Raw genomic sequence first — 21,355 nt, forward strand, 5'->3', positions numbered from 1 at the left:
GTGTGTGTAAACTATTACTATTCTCAGATTTGTATATAATAGATATTAGATGTGTATGAAAATGTGTTTATTTGCAAAACGCTATATATCCATTGTTTAGCTGGAATGGAATGTTCGTGCTCTGTATATTTGACTGTGATATGTGGATGTCTCTCCTAGCTATTTTAAGGTGAATGCACTTACTGTAAGTCACTCTAGATAAGAGCATTTGCTAAATGACAAAAATGTCAAATGTAAATGTTTTACATACAGATCTCATATTACTGTATTGAATAACTTATTTAGAAAATTAAATATGTCACAAAAGTATAATTTGTACATTTCTTTATTAAAAATGTAGTTATTTGTTACATATTTGTTAGCATTTTGCAAAAAAACATGATTATGTGTGTCTCTGAAATTAAAAAGTTATAGATTTTAAACAAATACATGTCTGTCATTGAACAACCACATGCCACGATTAGATAGTGAGAAAACCCACCAATCTCTTTCATAATTTCATTCAACATTAAAAGCTAATTTACCAACTCAGCTCCCATTGAGTAGCCTATTAGGTACTAAAAGGAAAGACAGATGGAGAGCTGTTTTTCAGTTGCTATTAGCTCTATTAATCCTTTTGAAATAGCCAGTCAGTCTCTGTTGGGCTCAAGACCCCTTAACAAATTGGTGTTAAAAGGAGTTGAATCAGCAGGGCTCTGAGTGCAACATTAAAGCTCCCTTCATCACAAGCCCTTTGCTGGCCCAGCATCAACATAACATATTGATCCCTTTCAGTCTGAATTTTGGAGCTGGCAACAAGTGGGGGAGCTGCCTGACACTCTCACAGCTCTGTAATGATTATCCCCAGTGCCCACCCACCTGTGCTCTCAGATAACTAGCACTAATTAAAATGTACTTTGGTAAAATATCAGAGATATTGGCTTTGAATGCTTTTCTTGAGCTGTAAACTGTATATATTACAGAGGGGATCTCACAATGCAAGATCCACAGAGAAGAGACAGGTCCTATTCTAGGAACATTTACATCCATGGACATTGGTCAATACAGAGTATAGATAGAACATCACATGGATAAACAGTGTCAGGCATTAGTTTTGTGTTTTCCATTGAGGGTAAGCACATTAGATGCTATGAAACAGTAACCATGATTAACCCTATACGCAAACGTTTCCTTTGATAATATACACTGGTCGTTATTGGAAATCATACATACATTGAATTGATTGGAGTACTGATTAGAAGAGCTATTTCACACATAAACACTATTTTTACAGATTGTCATGAGGACTGAACTGGGGTTGTTGTGATTCGTGTGCGTTTTCATGGGTTGGCTCATTCAGCTTGTGCTTAGAACATAGGCTATCACCTTGTTAGCGCTCTGTCAGATTGGGTTGGTCAGTCTTAATGTAGCTCTGTCCAGCTGTGCTCTCCATAGACCAGGTGAATGGAGGCCCAGCTTTGGAAGACTCAATATCTGCTTCTTTTCATGGAGAGAATGGTGTAGTCACGATAGTAGGGGAGGTTGTGGTGGCACGTGGTGCTGAGAGTCTATGGTCACATTGACCAGGGCAGTGGTCCGGTCAGGCCAGTCTAGCTGGTTTCAGAAAGCATGGCCAGCACTGTGTCGGCCTGTGTGGCTATGTTGATGCTGGAGTGACCAGAGAGCTTGTTGAGTGTCTCCTTCAGGTTAAGAGATTCCATTTCTTCCTTCATCGAGCCTAAGAGGGAGGAGTATAGAGACAAAGACAAAGAGAGAGAGTACAGAAAGAAGGAGCGAGAGAACATGCATATGGGTATGGATGCATGTGCATGCGTGGGGTACCTACTGGAGTTGGCCAGGCTACAGATAAGCCCTAGGGCACTGAACTTGAACTCCACCGTCGCCACTGGGTCATCCAGCATCTTCTGCAGTGTGGGCAAGAGCTCTGCCTCTCGGAATGATTCCTGCATGGAGGCTGGAAAACAGAAGGACATGTCACAAGCACACACGCAAGGAGTGTTAGTCTCTCATTTACAGGAAGTACATTATGGTATTGAACATTGGTATGCAGGGGAATTAGTATAACCTAAAAAAGAGCTTAGAGTAATTCACCATTGTAAAATATAAGCATTATATATTATTACATGCTGACATAATACAGTATATACAGATATTATTACAAATCTATTTATTTTGGTTTCTGTCAGTAAACCTGTACCTAGCTACGTTCTGTCAGTCCAAAGGATAGCTTTAGATGTATTTATCTTTCCCTCTTTGCTCTCAAAGGATAGTAGAATCCCTCACCGATGTCAATGGCAGATGCAATCGCCAGGGCCACCAGGGCTTCATTCTGCATGATCAAGTGTTCACTGGTTGCCATGGAGATGAGGTGTCGCACCCCATCTGCTTTGGTTACAGCATTGATGACTTCCTGTAAGAGTCGGAATGGAGAGAATCAGTCTCTAGAAGAGATGAGGATTACACACATACAGTATGTAATCCTCGTACTGTGTGTGTATGTATGTATGTATGTATGTATGTATGTATGTATGTATGTATGTATGTATGTATGTATGTATGTATGTATGTATGTATGTATGTATGTATGTATGTATGTATGTATGTATGTATGTATGTATGTATGTATGTACGTACGTACGTACGTATGTATGTGTGTGTGTGTGTGTGTGTGTGCATGCCCACGAGTGACTCACCGGGGCACGGCTATGTCTAATAAGGGCGGCCAGGAGGCGGTTGGCCTCTCCCCTGACCCCTGCATGGTCCCGTGCCTCACACCACTCCATGATCCTCGCCAACAAAACCTCATCTTTACCCAGCACTGCAGCTGCCTCCTCTGAGAGAGGACGAGAGGAGGGAGTGGAGGAGGAGAGAGTCAGAGATAGAGAGTGGGGGGTGAGAAATTGAGTGAGGGAGGAGATTAGAGATGAGAGAAAGATGGTTAGAAAGGGATAGAGAGAGACAGAGAGAAAGATAGAGACAGAGAGATAAAGAAAGTGAGGGAATGATAGAGAGAGAGAGAGAGAGAGAGACAGAAAGGGAGAGAAAGATAGAGACAGAGAGAAGGGGAGAGAAAGATAGAGAGAGAGAGAAATGGGGGGAAATAAGCAATGAAAGGATTAGAAGTGAGAAAGCAGACTCAGAGTGGTGATTCCCTTTATAGGAGTGTATTACCTCAGTAGACTACAGTAATCAAGGGGACCCACTGTACCCTGCAATTTACTGTGACAGGTCATAGTAGTGCCTGAGGTGGATTTTATGTCCCACATACAGTGTAAATAGGCTGTGATTCCAACTGTGCCTTTGGACATAGAATCATTTTACAGCATCTACTGGGGCTGAAATAACTATCCTACAGTTATTAGGAACAACAGCCCTGTTTCTTAGTTTATCATAAATAAAAATGACTACAACACACATTTAGTTAACTCTGCACTAGATAAATGCATTTGACCTATGTGATTTTAGTTTAGTCACATACAGTATAACCCAGACCTCCACGTTAAGCACACATCCCATTCTTCTTCACCATACACCTTTCCCACGAACCTTGTCCATCCACCATCATGCGCAGGGTGCCCAGCAGTTTGAACTGCACTGGGGGCATGTCAGAGCGCAGCAAGGTCCTGATTCTCTCTGTCACCCCGTCCTCCAGCATCCTCACCTTATTACTGGCTGAAACACCAGGGAGAAGAGGGGTCACAGTGGTCTCAGAGCTGAGAATCCTCAGCGTAAGAACAGCTTACAAGATAAACACATTAGTCATTCATTTCCCGCTGCCAGTTGGTCATTCAGTGGTGGGTTCAGTGGGGTCGGTTTGTGTGTGTGTGTGTGTCTGTGTGTGTCTGTGTGTGCGTGCTCGTGTGTTTGTGGTTATCCATCCTACTATGTACCTGGGATCGCCAGGTTTCTGAGTGCACTCAGTCCGGCATGCTGGACAGACACGTCGCCTTCGTCCACATGCTGCTCCAGTAGGGTCAGGATATGAGGAACCACCCCTAACTCCAACATCTTCACACAGTTACTGTCTGAGAAGGGTGAAAGAGAGAGAGAGAGAGGATACAGGAATTGACGAGAAGAGGCAGAGAGAAGATACAAAGAGAGAAAGGTGAAGAGAGGTTATAAGGTAATTGAATATGAATATAGACATGGGCTAAGAACATCAGAGACTGAGGAGAATCACTTCTCAAAACTAAAGCAGTCAATGCAGATAAGTCAATCTGAAGGCATTTTGTCATCTCACCGTTCCTGGCAAAGTTGGCGATGGCCAGGGCTCCAGACAGTTGCAGCTGAGTGTTGGAGGACTGTAGCCAAGAGAGTACATCCCGGTACACCACACCCGTGCCCTCGCCAAAACACTTCTGCATGGACTCATCTAATGTACCAAACACAGCACACAGGGACAGGCAGCACATCAAACTAGTCAGTCACCAATCATCCATATTTAATTTAGCAAAGAAATCGAAACAGATAAAAGAAATAAACAAGAAAACCACGTATCATCATCATCAACACATCGCATGAGCTAATTTTTATGGATAAAATGTGATTCTTAGTCTGAGAGTATCTTTGCTCGATTACATTCGGAATCAAACATCAATCAATTTGAGTGATGTGAGCTGACAGACAGTGAAGGGGTGTGGGTGAGTGAGGCATGGACTATGGGGTTAGGTTCAAGGGAAGAACCATAGAGGGATTCTGGTGCCTCCAGGTCAGGTTGCGTTCCTCACCTCCCAGCAGGAGGGAAACGATGAGGTTAGAGGCAATCTTGATGCTGCAGAGGTCATGGGGGTCAGAGCCACCCTGTAGCCCCCGAATCATCTCGGACAGAGCCTCAGGAACCCCCGACTCCACAAACTGCAGCTTCAGAACGTCTGACAACAGCAGCACAGGAGGAGTGTGTTAGTCTGAGCACACATTCATTCAACCCTCTATGTGAAAAGCTTAAACCTCACTTGCAGCCTATTTAATCTCATCCGTGTCTGTATAAATTATCATAATTTGAATGACCACATTTCAGTCCCTTGCCCAGATGTACCACTCTCTCCCAGTGATCCCAGAACCTCCAGTATGATGTGTCTTCTCTCTGCGTCAGTAGCCAGTTTTAGCTGGGCCGTCAGCACCTCCGCCACGCCCACCTCTACCAGAGCCTCCCGCGTCGTGTCTGCAGGGGTCAGAGGCCACATATTTGAATTGACACCTTTATCTAACCAGGCCTGTCAGTTAAGAAACAATTCTAATTCACTGATAAGAATGTGAGAAACACAATAACTGGTTCAACTCAGTATACGCAGTCTCCAAGTAAACAAATGAGACAAGCACACCATGTTGGTTCAGAAATGTAACCAAAAACAAACAGGCTTTCCTCCCCACTGGCTACAGAGGTCAATTCAAAGTCTATTCCGTGTTGGTTCAACATAATGTCATTGAAATATCGTGGAAACAACATTGACTCAAGCAGTGTGTGCCCAATGGGTCCTCTCTGTGACCCTGTCTAGAGTATACTAAAGTTCCTCTGGTGTTCCTCACCCATGTCGGCCAGGTTACAGAGGGCCAGCAGACACACGTTGACCAGTGGGTCGTTCTCTAGGTTCTCCCTCATGATGGCCACCAGCCTGGGGATCACCCCACACTGCACCAGCTGATCCTGCTGGGCCGCTGAGAGAGGGAGGAGGAGAGGGATAAAAGGGGAAGGGAGAGGAGGAGGTAGAGAGTAATGGAGTGAGACTGAGATAAATAGACTTGGAGAGGTGGAGGCACACCCAGCTAATCCATCAGGACAAGCATTGCGTAGTAAGATTACATATTAATTTAGTAGGCAGATTCTGGTTCTGATTCATCCTATCACTGCAGGTAAAGCCTGATTCCCCCTGGGAAGGGCCTGCGAGAATCAGTCCCACTCACTGTTGTCGAAGCAGATGCGTCCGATGGCTCTGCCAGTGTGGAGCAGCAGCTCCTCGTCTGCACTGTTCAGCAGGGGCACCAGAACCGTCACCAGCCCCGCATCAATGCACGGGTCCCTCACCGCCGCTGGAACACAGGGACAGCATTTCCTCAATCTCTGTTTGTACCCACAGTAAGCCTATGGCATTGGTGTGTTTGCAAACGGAGGACTGGATCTTGGTAGATGCAAATAGAAAGTAGTCCTGCTGCTGTCAATGAGTAGCAACCAAAACCACCTCCTCATTTTTGGTGCAGGGAGCGGTTCTTACAGAATGCACATAAGTCAGTGGCAGAAGTTCTGCATTATGCATAGAAAAATGCACAGATTAAAGAACAAAGGATAGTGAAGGAAGCAGAGGGCACATCAGTAACATATATTATGCATAGATATCATCTACATAAAGCTAATTAAAATAGCACATTAGCATAACTTATTTTGAAAGGGCACTTTGAACCTCAAGTGCCCACTGGGCACACACTGGTTGAATCAACGTTGTTTCCATGTCATTTCAATGAAATTACATTGAACCCACGTGGAATAGTAGTTGAATTGACGTCTGTGCCCAGTGGGTACTTAGTAGAGGTCATGAATATTAGTTGATAGGTAATGAGTAGGAGCAGGTGAGGTAGCACAGAGACCACTTTTCTGTCTAAACTGTCCATCAATGGTAATAGTTTGATTGCAGCCAGACAATAAAATCAACTTATTTTATTTTAATCAGTGAGTCTTTCAAACACAGTGTGAGTCAGAGTAGTAGTGATTAAGGGCTTGGTTCTCTCCATTAAACTCAGATTGGTATTCATGCCCCCTGTTCCTCTGTCTTGTGGGCTGGCATCTCATCTCACCTTCCCTGGCCATTTCTGCAACCACCAACGCCACTTGGTTGGTGAGAGAACTCTTCACCCTGAGGGACTGGGCTAAGATGGGAAGGATCCCACTGGAGGCGATCTCCTCAGCAGCACCCTTCTCTGGGGACAGATCATACACGTACTTATATGTCAACTACTCCTTGGCATGGAGATACAATGGAATGGAACATAACTGAAGACGGAAAATGACAAATGGTTTTATAGTAACATAAATCATCTTTATTGACCTATAGACAAACCATCTAATTGTTAACCAGAAACTAATTCAGACACAACTTTTGCAAATGAAAGTGTCCCAGCATTAACTGTCATTCCATTTCCTGTGCCAAGTCTCTTCTCTGCATCTGTTCTGTGGGTGGCAGTGTGTACTCTTTTCGAAGGATGGGTCCCGGTCTCTCTGTGGCTATGGGATCCGAGGGTTCGGGGGTGGTCTGCCGGGCATTGGGATGACAACCCAACCCGGGATGAGGAGGGCTTTTAGCGGGTGGAATAGTGAGGACCAATTGGAGGTTTACTTAGTAACAATGCAAATATCATGGTACAGCTATATAGACACTCAATCATCATGTTACTTTTTAATAGTATGATTACAAACATATATTTTGATAAATAGAATTGAAACATGTGTCTCATTATGGTAAGTGGTGAAATAAGTATAGCCAGTTATAATTTAATTGAAACATGTGTCTCATTATGGTAAGTGGTGAAATAAGTATAGCCAGTTATAATTTAATTGAAACATGTGTCTCATTATGGTAAGTGGTGAAATAAGTATAGCCAGTTATAATTTAATTGAAACATGTGTCTCATTATGGTAAGTGGTGAAATAAGTATAGCCAGTTATAATTTAATTGAAACATGTGTCTCATTATGGTAAGTGGTGAAATAAGTATAGCCAGTTATAATAGAATTGAAACATGTGTCTCAAACACATGTTTGAGAAGAGAAGGAATATAATATCTATTATTTACAGTTATCTCATTCAACAATTTTAGATTAAGTTTTGTGGAAAAAGGACTGGGGGGCATGGGCAAAGAAATTCAAAAGGATGGTGATATTAATTGACAGGAATTTTGATCCAAATGTGCAAATTGTCCAAACAGATCATCAAGGTAGATGGATTATTTTAAATATGTTATTGGACAGTTAACAGATATGGCTTATTAACCTATACGGTCCAAATAATGATGATCCAAGCTTCTTTGAAAATATATATAAGAATTTATTAACTCTACAAGCAACACTAGACTCTATTATTATGGTGGGGGATTTTAATACGGTTTTAAATACGTCTATGGACCGTAAAAGAAATCACACTACAAACTAACTATCACCCTCAGGCACAGGAAATCATGAATGTCATGAATATATTGGAATTAGTGGATATATGGAGGCTTAAATACCCTGACCTAATGAGATATACATGGCGGAGGCTTAATCAAGCTAGTCGTCTTGATTACTTTCTTATGTCATTCTCTCTGGCACCAAACGTTTTAAAAGTGTTGATAGGGGACAGAATGCGGTCGGATCATCACATAATTGGCATATATATTACTCTTACAGAATTTCCACATGGGCGAGAATATTGGAAATGTACTCAAATCCTACTGGATGATAACTTGTTTATAACTAGGACAGAATAATTTATAACTGACTTTTTCTGACATAACATAGGTACAGCAGATCCCCTTATTGTATGGGAAACTTTTAAATGTGCCTTTAGAGGCCATGCAATTCAGTACTCATCTATAAAGCAAAAGCAATTTATATCAAAAGAGTCCATATTAACAAAGGAAATTGAAGGACTAACAGTACAGTTAGATAGCAATAAAAACTGTACCATAGAGGCACAGAATAAGTTAGAGGAAAAACAAAAATAAATGGATCCAGTGTAATATATTATAAAAATAAAGCAAACTGGATGGAATATGGGGGAAAATGCACCAAATAATTTTTCAATCTTCAATATAGAAATGCTACCCCCAAAAATGTATTGAAACTTGTTAGAAATGATGGAGTCACGCATGATTCACTGAATTATATTTTGAAAGAGGAAGTAAAGTAGTTTAAGAATATGTTTTCGTTTCAGTCTACTCCATCTCCACTAACCGAAGCTAATTGTATGGATTTTTTCCCTATTAATAATGTAATATGAACATCTGTACAGAAAGACTCAAGTGAAGGCCAAATTACAGAGGAGGACCTTTTTGACGCAATTAAAGCCTTTAAGGCTGGGAAAACTCCAGGGCTGGATGGATACCAGTGGAAGTATACCAAACTTTTTTTATATACTCAGAGGACCATTATTAGCATGTTTTAACCACTCCTATATAAATGGTAGATCATTGGACATGCAACAAGAAGGTCTGATTTCATTATTACTGAAACAGGATCCAATTGGTATATGTAAAGATTCAGTCCATTAAAAAAAATGGAGGCCTCTTACACTTCAGTGTTGTGATGCAAAAATTCTAGCTAAATGCTTGGCACATAGAATTAAAAAGGTATTGTCAGATATTATTCATCCTAAACAGACAGGTTTTTTACATGGACAATACATTGGAGATAATATAAGAGAAGTACTGGAAACAATAGAATACTATAAAATATCTTGGACACCAGGCCTAGTTTTCATAGCTGATTTTGAAAAGTCTTTTGATAAAGTACGACTGGAGTTTATATATAAATGCCTAGAATATTTCGAATTTTAAGAATCTCCTATAAAATGGATCAAAGTTACTGTATGTATAGTAACCCTAGGTGTAAAATAGTAAATAATGGCTTCATCTCACAAAGTTTTAAACTGTCAAGAGGAGTAAAACAAGGTTGTCCACTGTCGGCATATCTATTTATTATTGCCATCGAAATGTTAGCTGTTAAAATGAGATCCAACAAACATATTAAGGGATTAGAAATCCGTGGCTTAAAAACAAAGGTGTCGTTGTACGGTGATGATTCATGTTTTATTTTAAAACCACAATTGGAATCCCTCCACAGACTCATAGAGGATCTACAGTTGAAGTCAGAAGTTTAAATACACCTTAGCCAAATACATTTAAACTCAGTTTTTCACAATTCCTGACATTCAATCTTCGTAAAAATTCCCTGTTTTAGGTCAGTTAGGATCACCACTTCATTTTAAGAATGTGAAATTTCAGAATAATAGCAGAGAGAATGATTTATTTCAGCTTTTATTTCTTTGATCACATTCCCAATGGGTCAGAAGTTTACATACACGCAATTAGTATTTGGTAGCAATTCCTTTCAATTGTTTCCTCCTGACAGAGCTGATGTAACTGAGTCAGGTTGGAAGGCCTCCTTGCTCGCATATGCTTTTTCTGTTCTGCCCACACATTTTCTATCGGATTGAGGTCAGGGCTTTGTGATGGCCACTCCAATACCTTGACTTTGTTGTCCTTAAGCCATTTTGCCGCAACTTTGGAAGTATGCTTGGGGTCCTTGTCCATTTGGAAGACCCATTTGCGACCAAGCTTTAACTTCCTGACTGATGTCTTGAGATTTTGCTTCAATATATCCCCGCAATTTTCTTTTCTCGTGATGCCATCTATTTTATGAAGTGCACCAGTCCCTCCTGCAGCAAAGCAACCCCACAACATGATGCTGCCACCCCCGTGCTTCACGGTTGGGATGGTGTTCTTTGGCTTGCATGCCTCCCACTTTTTCCTCCAAACATAACGATGGTCATTATGGACAAACAGTTCTATTTTTGTTTCATCAGACCAGAGGACATTTCTCCAAAAAGTACTATCTTTGTCCCCATGTGCAGTTGCAAACCGTAGTCTGGCTTTTTTACGGCGGTTTTGGAGCAGTGGCTTCTTCCTTGCTGAGAGGCCTTTCAGGTTATATTGAAATAGGACTAGTTTTACTGTGGATATAGATACTTTTGTACCTGTTTCCTCCAGCATCGTCACATGGTCCTTTGCTGTTGTTCTGGGATTGATTTGCACTTTTCGCACCAAATTACGTTCATCTCTAGCAGACAGAATGCGTCTCCTTTCTGAGCGGAATGAAGGCTGCGTGGTCCCATGGTGTTAATACTTGCATACTATTGTTTGTACAGATGAACGTGGTACCTTCAGGCATTTGGAAATTGCTCCCAAGAATGAACCAGACTTGGGAGGTCTACAAATTGTTTCTGAGGTCTTGGCTGATTTTTTCAAATTTCCCATGATGTCAAGCAAAGAGACACTATGTAAACTTCTGACTTCAACTGTAGATACTTTTGCTAAACTCTCTGGATTAAAACCAAATTATGATAAGTGTACAATATTATTTATTGGATCACAAAAAATTATACTTTTACATTACCATGTAGTTTACCAATAAAATGGTCTGACAGGGATGTGGACATACTCACTATACAAATCCCGAAAGAAAGAAATGATCTCCCTCCAATAAATGTTTATAGAAAGTTAGCAAAAATAGATAAGATCTTGTTACAATGGAAAGGAAAATACCTGTCACCCTGATTAACTCTTTAGTCATATCACAGTTTACCTATTTGCTTATGGTTTTGCCTACACCTAGTGACCTGCTTTTAAATTATATGAACAAAAAATATTCAATTTTATTTGGAATGGCAAGCCAGACAAAATTAAAAGGGCCTATTTATATGGCCAAATATGAATTCGGAGGGCAGAAATGATTAAATATTAAAGCATTAGACCACTCACTAAAGGCATCAGTCACACAAAAGTTATACTTAAATCCAAACTGGTTCTCTAGTAAATTGGTAGGAATGCCTCACCCCATGTTCAAGAATGGCCTTTTTCCCTTTATTCAGATTACAACTGCTCACTTTCGGCTGTTCGAAAACAAAATCATCTCCAAAATATAGTTATTTTTTAAACAAGCCTTAGAGAGTTGGTTGCAATTTCAGTTTAATCCACCTGAAAATACAGAACAAATGATACAACAAATATTGTGTTTAACCTCAAATATACTAATTGCTAAAAAAAAACTCATGTTTTTCGATAAAATGTTTTATTTTTTATTATCATTTTTGGGAATGATATTATAAATAGGACTGATGGAGTTATGTCACACATGCAGCTAACATAGCCATATGAAAATGTCTGCTCTACCAAAAATTACAACCAACTAATTGCAGCATTACCACAAAAATGGAAGAGGCAAGTAGAAGGGGGAAAAAGTAAGGAACTTGTCTCTCGGCCCTGCATTAAAGACCTTAAATGGTTAAAGAAAATTGTGATAAATAAAAACATATATCAATTTAATTTAAAATGGAAAAAAATGGACAGCTGTGCTATATAAATTGCTAAATAGTTGGGAAATAGTTCTCGGGGTGATGATAGGTGTTGAGTTTGTGCCAGACATTTTCCTTGACGGCCAAAAAGCAACATTTTAGTCTCATCTGACCAGAGAACCTTCTTCCATATGTTTGGGAAGTCTCCCACATGCCTTTTACTGAACACCAAACGTGTCAGCTTATTTTTTTCTTTTAGCAATGGCTTTTTTCTGGCCACTCTTCCGTAAAGCCCAGCTCTGTGGAGTGTACGGCTTAAAGTGGTCCTATGGACAGATACTCCAATCTCCACTGTGGAGCTTTGCAGCTCCTTCAGGGTTATCCTTGGTGTCTTTGTTGCCTCTCTGATTAATGCCCTCCTTGCCTGGTCTGTGAGTTTTGGTGGGCGGCTCTCTCTTGGCAGGTTTGTTGTGGTGACATATTCTTTCATTTTTTTATAATGGATTTAATGGTGCGCCGTGGGATATTTTTTATAACCCAACCCTGATCTGTACTTTTCCACAACTTTGTCCCTGACCTGTTTGGAGAGCTCCTTGGTCTTCATGGGGACACTTGCTTGGTGGTGCCCCTTGCTTAGTGGTGTTGCAGACTCTGGGGCCTTTCAGAACAGGTGTATATATACTGAGACCATGTGACAGATCATGTGACACTTAGATTGCACACAGGTGGACTTTATTTAACTACTTATGTGACTTAATTGGTTGCACCAGATCTTATTTAGAAGCTTCATAGCAATGGGGGTGAATACATATGCACACACCACTTTTCCGTTTTAATTTATTTTTATTTTTTGTCATTTTTAAAATGTAACTTCACCAATTTGGACTATTTTGTGTATGTCCATTAAATGAAATCAGAATAAAATTCAATTTAAATTACAGGTTGTAATGCAACAAAATAGAAAAAAACACAAAGGTGATGAATACTTTTGCAAGGCACTGTACCTGGATATATATATTTACCCCAAAAATATATGGGGGATTGGAAATGATGCAGACAATTACATTGATGGTAGCAACAATCTTTCCACAATATTAAAGCTGATCCACCCTTCTCTTTGATGAGATTGATCAGGATCACTGAGTGCACCGCTTGTCTGGACTTCCTCTCTCTTCTCCTCTCTCCGATTAACAGTGACTCTAACCCATCTGTGATGTCAGGAGAAGACCGGAGAGAGAAACTAAAACAGAATCCTCCTCTGTTGAGCTTGGGAGGGACATTCATTGTGATTATTAAAGCAGCAAGATGCAATAGACACAGAGGAAGACGTAATGTTAGCATTTCTCCTTTCAGAGAATGTCACAACAGCCAAGGAGGCAGCTCAGGTTGTCAGGCACTAGGCCGCGCTGCTATGGTAACGTCCCCTTGCCCGTTTTTAAGGAGAACCAAATGTGGCTGCTTGTGCACAGTGCAACCTCATATAAATTGGATATTTGCCGAACCAGAAAGAGGGAGAGCTGGAGAATAACCTGACCTGTCACTCTCACACTTCCTTCCTTTCATTCTTAAGACACCCCTCCCCCTCTCGACAGTACTGTGATGTTTAATGAATACAGACGAGAAACAGCAGGGGTGTTCTGAACGCTGCTGTAACACTCAGTCTTTTTATAACTGAAGATTTGGGCCGAGACTACGTCAGGTATCCAAAATATGATCAGAAAGGAGAACGTTTGTGCCTCAGCCCAGCAAATCAAAAAAGGGGGGAATGATAGATCCCTAAACAACATGATAAATATGCTGAGATAATTGAAGCTGAGACGATATATCGTTTCTAAATGCACTGGCCTTGCTTGCCATGGCCAAAGCAATATGTCATAAAAGCTAACTGCTGGGAACAGGACAGAAGTGAGATTGATGAATCCGAGGTCAGTGTCTACTTGTGTGTGTGTAGAGTGGTGTGTGTGTAGAGTGGTGTGTGTGTAGAGTGGTGTGTGAGTAGAGTGGTGTGTGTGTAGAGTGGTGTGTGAGTAGAGTGGTGTGTGTAGAGTGGTGTGTGTGTAGAGTGGTGTGTGTGTGTAGAGTGATGTGTATGTGTGTGTGTGTGTGTGTGTAGAGTGGTGTGTGTGTGTGTGGAGTGGTGTGTGTGTGTAGAGTGATGTGTGTGTGTGTGTGGAGTGGTGTGTGTAGAGTGGTGTGTGTGTAGAGTACAAACTCACTCTTCTCCAGTAGCACAGCCAGCAGGGTGTCCAGATGAGGCTTCAACTCCTGCTCTACCAGCTCAGTGCTCACACTGATGGCACTCAACGCCTCTGTTAGAGATTCTGCAACACATACACACATGCACGCGTGCACGCACACACATTGTACAGTGGGGCAAAAAAGTATTTAGTCAGCCACCAATTGTGCAAGTTCTCCCACTTAAAAAGATGAGAGAGGCCTGTAATTTTCATCATAGGTACACTTCAACTATGAAAGACAAAATTAGAAAAAAAATCCAGAAAATCACATTGTAGGATTTTTAATGAATTTATTTGCAAATTATGGTGGAAAATAAGTATTTGGTCACTTACAAACAAGCAAGATTTCTGGCTCTCACAGACCTGTAACTTCTTCTTTAAGAGGCTCCTCTGTCCTCCACTCGTTACCTGTATTAATGGCACCTGTTTGAACTTGTTATCAGTATAAAAGACACCTGTCCACAACCTCAAACAGTCACACTCCAAACGCCACTATGGCCAAGACCAAAGAGCTGTCAAAGGACACCAGAAACAAAATTGTAGACCTGCACCAGGGAAGACTGAATCTGCAATAGGTAAGCAGCTTGGTTTGAAGAAATCAACTGTGGGAGCAATTATTAGGAAATGGAAGACATACAAGACCACTGATAATCTCCCTCGATCTGGGGCTCCACGCAAGATCTCACCCCGTGGGGTCAAAATTATCACAAGAACGGTGAGCAAAAATCCCAGAACCACATGGGGGACCTAGTGAATGACCTGCAGAGAGCTGGGACTAAAGTAACAAAGCCTACCATCGGTAACACACTACGCCGCAAGGGACTCAAATCCTGCAGTGCCAGACGTGTCCCACTGCTTAAGCCAGTACATGTCCAGGCCCATCTGAAGTTTGCTAGAGAGCACTCAACTCGTCATGTTTGGAGGACAAAGAATGCTGAGTTGCATCCAAAGAACACCATACCTACTGTGAAGCATGGGGGTGGAAACATCATGCTTTGGGGCTGTTTTTCTGCAAAGGGACCAGGATGACTGATCCGTGTAAAGGAAAGAATGAATGGGGCCATGTATCGTGAGATTTTGAGTGAAAACCTCCTTCCATCAGCAAGGGCATTGAAGATGAAACGTGGCTGGGTCTTTCAGCATGACAATGATCCCAAACACACCGCCCGGGCAACGAAGGAGTGGCTTCGTAAGAAGCATTTCAAGGTCCTGGAGTGGCCTAGCCAGTCTCCAGATCTCAACCCCATAGAAAATCTTTGGAGGGAGTTGAAAGTCTGTGTTGCCCAGCAACAGCCCCAAAACATCACTGCTCTAGAGGAGATCTGCATAGAGGAATGGGCCAAAATAACAGCAACAGTGTGTGAAAACCATGTGAAGACTTATAGAAAACGTTTGACCTCTGTCATTGCCAACAAAGGGTATATAACAAAGTATTGAGATAAACTTTTGTTATTGACCAAATACTTATTTTCCACCATAATTTGCAAATAAATTCATTAAAAATCCTACAATGTGATTTTCTGGATTTGTTTTCTCATTTTGTCTGTCAGAGTTGAAGTGTACCTATGATGAAAATTACAGGCCTCTCTCATCTTTTTAAGTGGGAGAACTTGCACAATTGGTGGCTGACTAAATACTTTTTTGCCCCACTGTATATTAGTCACATCCTCCTGCAGAACAACTACACTACTTACATAATACATAATATATATAATACATAATACATAATATTTCTGTAGAAACAATACATGCCTGTACTGTACATTTTGATGTTGTACACTGTAAACACCCACACAAAAACATCTACACTGAAACCCCTCATGAACCTTCAGGCTATTCCAATCTCAAAGTGGCTTGCCAATGCGCATACACGTCAGTACTGGTATAAAATAATTACGCTCATTCATCATCCTGCCTTCTGTCAATAAATGCAAACCCAACACAAGCTACAATAAAGGTGCTTTTCTGTGAATTCTGGATATTTCAAGTGACTCCCCCAAACACACTGCAGTGATCGCAAATAAATGTTGCTGCAATGCACCTCTGCAATACATATTGGCACATACTGTATAGGACCAGAGTCACATGAAGATATGAATACACAGGCTGAGAGATCAAGTCGCATCATGCCATTTTACATCAGAGATTGCAAGGGATGGCTGGCACTGGTATCCCCCATGCCAGAGGCTAGTGAGAGAAGGGGGGAAGGTGTGTGTGTACATCATTTCTCCAACATACCTCTGTCCCCTCCAGCTAGCAAATACCTGACCGCTTGGTGCGACAGTGTTTTGTCACGTCACACACTTTCCTGCTTGAGGATGTTGTTGTGACAGTGTGCGTGCGTGTGGCACGTGTGCATGGGGGCGGTCTCGCCATTCAGGTTCTCCATTGGTCTCCCCATATAGTCTACTTGTAGACTAATCAAAGAGTTGTCATACAATACTTTGTAGCCAAGACTGTTATTGATTACTATAGTCTTGGCCGTAAATCCCTTTCCAACTTAATTTAACCGATCTGAAAATAAAGCCAATAAAGCCAAAAAAAAGAGCCTAGAACCCTTAACTTGAGAAAGGCAGAGCCTCGTCAATGTGTGGGTGTGACCATCAGCTGTCCACTGTGCTGTCCTGTTAACACACTTTCTGAGCAGCGCCACAGAGAGAGTCACAGCACAGAGAGCGTCACAGCACAGAGAGAGTCACAGCACAGAGACGAATCACTTTGGCTAATCCCTGGTAAGCAGTGTGGAAATAGAGTCTGCAGTGGGGTGCTATCAGGGTTATATGCACAGTGTCAATTATCATACAGACCCCCATTTCCCTGTTTCCATTTGTCAGTCAGTGTGTGTGTATATGTGTGTGCGTGTCTAGACAGGGGAAATGCTGCCTACAGCAGAGTGTTAATCTGTCCCACCGAGCGCTATAGGAACCCCCCCTGGTCCTTATTGCCACTGACATCCCACCAACAGCTCACTGGGCACAGACATCAATTCAACGTCTATTCCACGATAGTTCAACATCATTTCATTGAAATGACGTGGAAACAATGTTGATTCAACCAGTGGGAGTGCGCTTCCATTTAGACATTTCCAGCCCTACAGGCTCTCTGTCCACTCTTCTCCCTGTCTCCAGGGTTTCTACGGCAACAGCCCCCTGCTACCTTTGTCTATCCCAACGGGCTTACCTGAGCTGGTAATGTCAGCCTATGTTTCTATGACCTTTGAACACAAGGCAGGAAAGGAAAACTCCTTGTCTCCTGGAGTCTAGCCTGAGCTACGTCCGTGTCGATCCCTACTGTACTGTACATCCCCACCCGGCTCCAAATATTGTCAAAGCCTCCATTGCTAAACACACTCATTGGCATGCACACGCTGTAAGGGAGGATTTCAGAAAGGGTTTTTCTACTCACCCATGTCAGCCATGGTTGCAGGTCGGCAGGCGCTCACTCTGTCTCCCTAGGATTCTATCCCGGCTCCCTGGCTGTGTGTGTGTGTGTGTGTGTGTGTGTGTGTGTGTGTGTGTGTGTGTGTGTGTGTGTGTGTGTGTGTGTGTGTGTGTGTGTGTGTGTGTGTGTGTGTGCGCGTGTGTGTGTGTGTGTGTGTGTGTTTGGCTTAGTAATGAGAGAAGAGCAGCCCTCCTTCAGGCCAGGCGTGCCTCTTCTCCCAGCTCTGCTTCAGTCAGCTAAGCAGCCTGTGTCTCCCTCCCTCTCTCTCTGCTCTACCACCCTGCTCCCCCTCTCACCACTGCGCTTGCGTTCTCTTTCCCTCTCTCCCTCTCCCTCTCTCTGTCTTTATTTCCCTCGGTCTCTCTCACACACAGTACCAGAGCTTGGGACTAGAGGGTTCTCTCTGTATTTTTGTCAAAATGTAGTTCTTGACGTAGCCTTGTTCTGTTCAAAGTTCTCTACCTATATAGTACTATCAATACCCCAATTCATGTTAAGTTCAAAAGAATACTTGATAAAATTTGCTGACACCATTCAAACCAATGAGGGTTCGGAACACTGTCGGTCTTGTCTGTATCGCTCCGTCCCTGCCTCTGTTTTCTAATTCTCTCTCGTCTTTCTCCTTCTCCTTCTCCTTCTCCTTCTCCTTCTCCTTCTCCTTCTCCTTCTCCTTCTCCTTCTCCTTCTCCTTCTCCTTCTCCTTCTCCTTCTCCTTATCTTTCTCCTTCTCATTCTCTTTCACACAATCCCTCCCCCTCCCCCACCCCAACTCTTCTGCCTCTCTTTCCCCTCTCTCTCAATTCAATGTAATTCAAAGGGCTTTATTGGCATGATAGACAGTTGTTTACATTGCCAAAGCAAGTGAAATAGATAATAAACTAATGTGAAATAAACAATTTAAAAAAACATTACACTCAGAAAAGTTTCTGAGGAATAGAGACATTTCAAATGTCGTATTATGGCTATGTACAATGTTATAACAACGTGTGAATAGTTAAAGTACAAAAGGGAAAATAATCAAACATAAATATGGGTTGTATTTACAATGGTGTTTGTTCTTCACTGGTTGCCCTTTTCTTGTGACAACAGGTCACACATCTTGCTGCTGGGATGGCACACTGTGGTATTTCACCCAGTAGATATTGGAGTTTATCAAAATTGATCAGCTTAGTTTCCACCACGTTTTGTGGGCAGTGTGCACATAGCATGTCTTCTCTTGAGAGCCAGGTCTGCCTACAGCAGCCTCCCTCAATAACAAGGCTCACTGAGTCTGTACATACTCAATGCTTTACTTAATTTTGGGTCAGTCACAGTGGTCAGGTATTCTGCCACTGTGTACTCTCTATTTAGGGCCAAATAGCATTCCAGTTTGCTCTATTGTTTTGTCATTTCTTTCCAATGTGTCAAGTACTTATCTTATGGTTTTCTCATTATTTGGTTGGGTCTAATTGTGTTGCTAATTGTCCTTGGGCTCTGTGGGGTCTGTTTGTGTTTGTGAACAGAGCCCCAGGACCAGCATGCTTATGGGACTCTTCTCTAGGTTAATCTCTCCGCAGGTGATGGCTTTGTTATGGAAGCTTTTATCACTTCCTTTTAGGTGGTTGTAGAATTTAATGTCTCTCTCTCTCTCTTTCTCTCTTTCTCTTTCTCTCTCTCTCTCTCTCTCTCTCTCTCTCTCTCTCTCTCTCTCTCTCCTTTCGATGCTCTCTCCTTTCGATGCTCTCTACCTCCATCCAGCCCTCCTTCTCGCTTCCTTTCTAATATGCTCTAAATCCTAAATCTCTCCAAAGCTCATGAGCTGACTAATAGCTCCTAGGAGACACTGAGACTGAAATACAAGAAGCCATAATAATGACGCAAAAAACTGATTCCCTTTACGGATTCAGCCTCATTGTAAGACCTTCTAAGATTACTTTAAAAAGGAACAAGAACAACAAATAAAAAATGATGGTGTGATTACTGAATAAAGGTCATAATGCAAATATAAACTACAACGGGTAAGCTGCTGTGATTGGACTATCTATCTGACCTCATTTTAATACGTCTTATTACATCATAATTCCATCCTATCGACAAGACTTGCTCGGCCAAACAGAGCAAGAGACATTCATTTCATAAGAAGTAGCAAAATGAGGCCCCACCGGCGACACATAATGTAAATGAATACAAATAAAGATAGAAATACAAATAGAAGCCGTTCCTGGAGCGGTGCCAGGAACTGCTGGTACACATTAAGAGCTTCTGTCAGCAAGATGATCCATACCGATACTGTGTGGGGAGTTTTAAAACCAAATTGATGCCAAGAATAATTGTATTACCATGTCGATGGATGAGCATAGAAGTCACCAGCAGAGGACATTAACTTATGAAGACCTCCGGCTAAGAACCACATGATTGGATCGTTCAATTTCTGCTAGCCTGCTTTTGATCAGCAGGTGGCAGTGTAAGACAGATCACTAAAGTACATTTTTTTAATGCTCCAAGGTTGATGATAACATTTTGTCTCCCCAACTTGGATCCTTTCTCAATGTTCGGTGTCTAGTGAAAAACGGTCATGTAAAAATGGCAATGCCATTGTCCAAAGCTTCAGTGGCTTGTTTGATTCCTCCACTCTGTACTAATAATGTGGACACAATATCAAGGCCTGTTCTTTGTTTACGAGTTATGTCCCACCTGGGACAACTACGACGAAGTCAGGAAGTCTGTAAATAGTTTCCCCCTTATTGACTTTCAACATGGCCTGTCTATCTGTTCAATTTAACCCAATGAACAGAATCCATCATGACCAGACAAGACACGTGATCACAAGACAATCATGGGGAAACCCAGTTCTCTCTGACACAACTTATTAGGGATTGTGCCGCAGACAAGTCAGCTAAACGTACTGGAAGGTCTGAAAATGGTCTAGAAGGTCATGTTAAGGGAGTTACTGGGCACAGAGGGACTATTTATTGTGTCCTGTTGACAGATTCCGACCAATGGAAAAGCTTCAGAGTTAAAGAAATACATCTTGTTCAGTGATATTTATATATCCTAGACCCAGATAAAATGCATTCTATGCATAAGTACATCATTTGTATGTTAAATGCTCCGTACATAGACAGAGAATCCTATTTTGTTAGACTGATGAAACAAAACCAAGAACATTTATTCATAGCACGTGTGCCTGCCGCAGAGAAAACACGTAATTCAATTAACCCACCAGACAATCTAATTGGAGCAGTTCAGATAACTCTATTTCATGGACAGAGCAAGTTGAGATCAACCTCTGGGGTGTTCTAAGAGAAGAGTCCAGGAGCACTTCAGAAGTGCATCAGCTCTTATGACAGAGAAGCGGTCATTCGTATTCACACGTTCATTCCTCATGTCATGCCTTATAACAGAGACATTATTCACACTAATGCACAAGAGCATAAGGGCAGCTTTGTGATTCATTGTGCCCTTCTGCATGACGTCAAAGTCAGCGCATCAGGCATACTCTAAATTCCCTAATATAACTGTCTATAGTTTATGTACTGTAGTAGTTTGTGTCAGAAAGTCACATCTGGTCCAAACTGAATGATCTATTTAACAACTGTTACTCATGGTATTTGACAATACCAGTGGATGCTGTAGTGTTGTCAGGACTCCCTCCACTGGC

At 41.8% G+C, this 21,355-nt stretch overlaps 1 protein-coding gene across 2 annotated transcripts; it reads right to left on the reverse strand.

Moving 5' to 3' along the window:
- Positions 1-315: 315 nt before the first annotated feature.
- Positions 316-17,963, reverse strand: LOC112252976 (rap1 GTPase-GDP dissociation stimulator 1). Of its 2 annotated transcripts, XM_024424777.2 has the most exons (14): positions 17,680-17,963; positions 14,254-14,358; positions 6,787-6,909; positions 5,902-6,027; positions 5,527-5,655; positions 5,036-5,161; positions 4,728-4,871; positions 4,241-4,372; positions 3,891-4,025; positions 3,547-3,672; positions 2,694-2,833; positions 2,284-2,410; positions 1,826-1,954; positions 316-1,717 (listed from the first exon to the last, which is right to left on the reverse strand). In XM_024424777.2, exons 1-14 carry the CDS (start codon positions 17,690-17,692, stop codon positions 1,590-1,592), a joined length of 1,683 nt encoding a protein of 560 aa, XP_024280545.1. In that variant the 5' UTR covers positions 17,693-17,963; the 3' UTR covers positions 316-1,589. The 2 variants fall into 2 exon arrangements, with proteins under 2 accessions (XP_024280545.1, XP_024280546.1); XM_024424778.2 differs by lacking the exon at positions 6,787-6,909.
- Between the last annotated feature and the right edge of the window lie 3,392 nt (positions 17,964-21,355).

The sequence above is a fragment of the Oncorhynchus tshawytscha genome, linkage group LG06, assembly GCF_018296145.1.
Source record: "Oncorhynchus tshawytscha isolate Ot180627B linkage group LG06, Otsh_v2.0, whole genome shotgun sequence".
NCBI classification, from domain to species: Eukaryota; Metazoa; Chordata; class Actinopteri; order Salmoniformes; family Salmonidae; genus Oncorhynchus; species Oncorhynchus tshawytscha.

Bases quoted from the DNA above. Each gene is read 5' to 3' on its own strand.
- LOC112252976 (XM_024424777.2), bottom strand. The intron at 4,872-5,035 runs GTACATCTGGGC...TGCTGTTGTCAG, and splicing joins GGGATCACTGGGAGAGAGTG to ACGTTCTGAAGCTGCAGTTT. The intron at 2,834-3,546 runs GTTCGTGGGAAA...GTCCTCTCTCAG, and splicing joins CATGATGGTGGATGGACAAG to AGGAGGCAGCTGCAGTGCTG.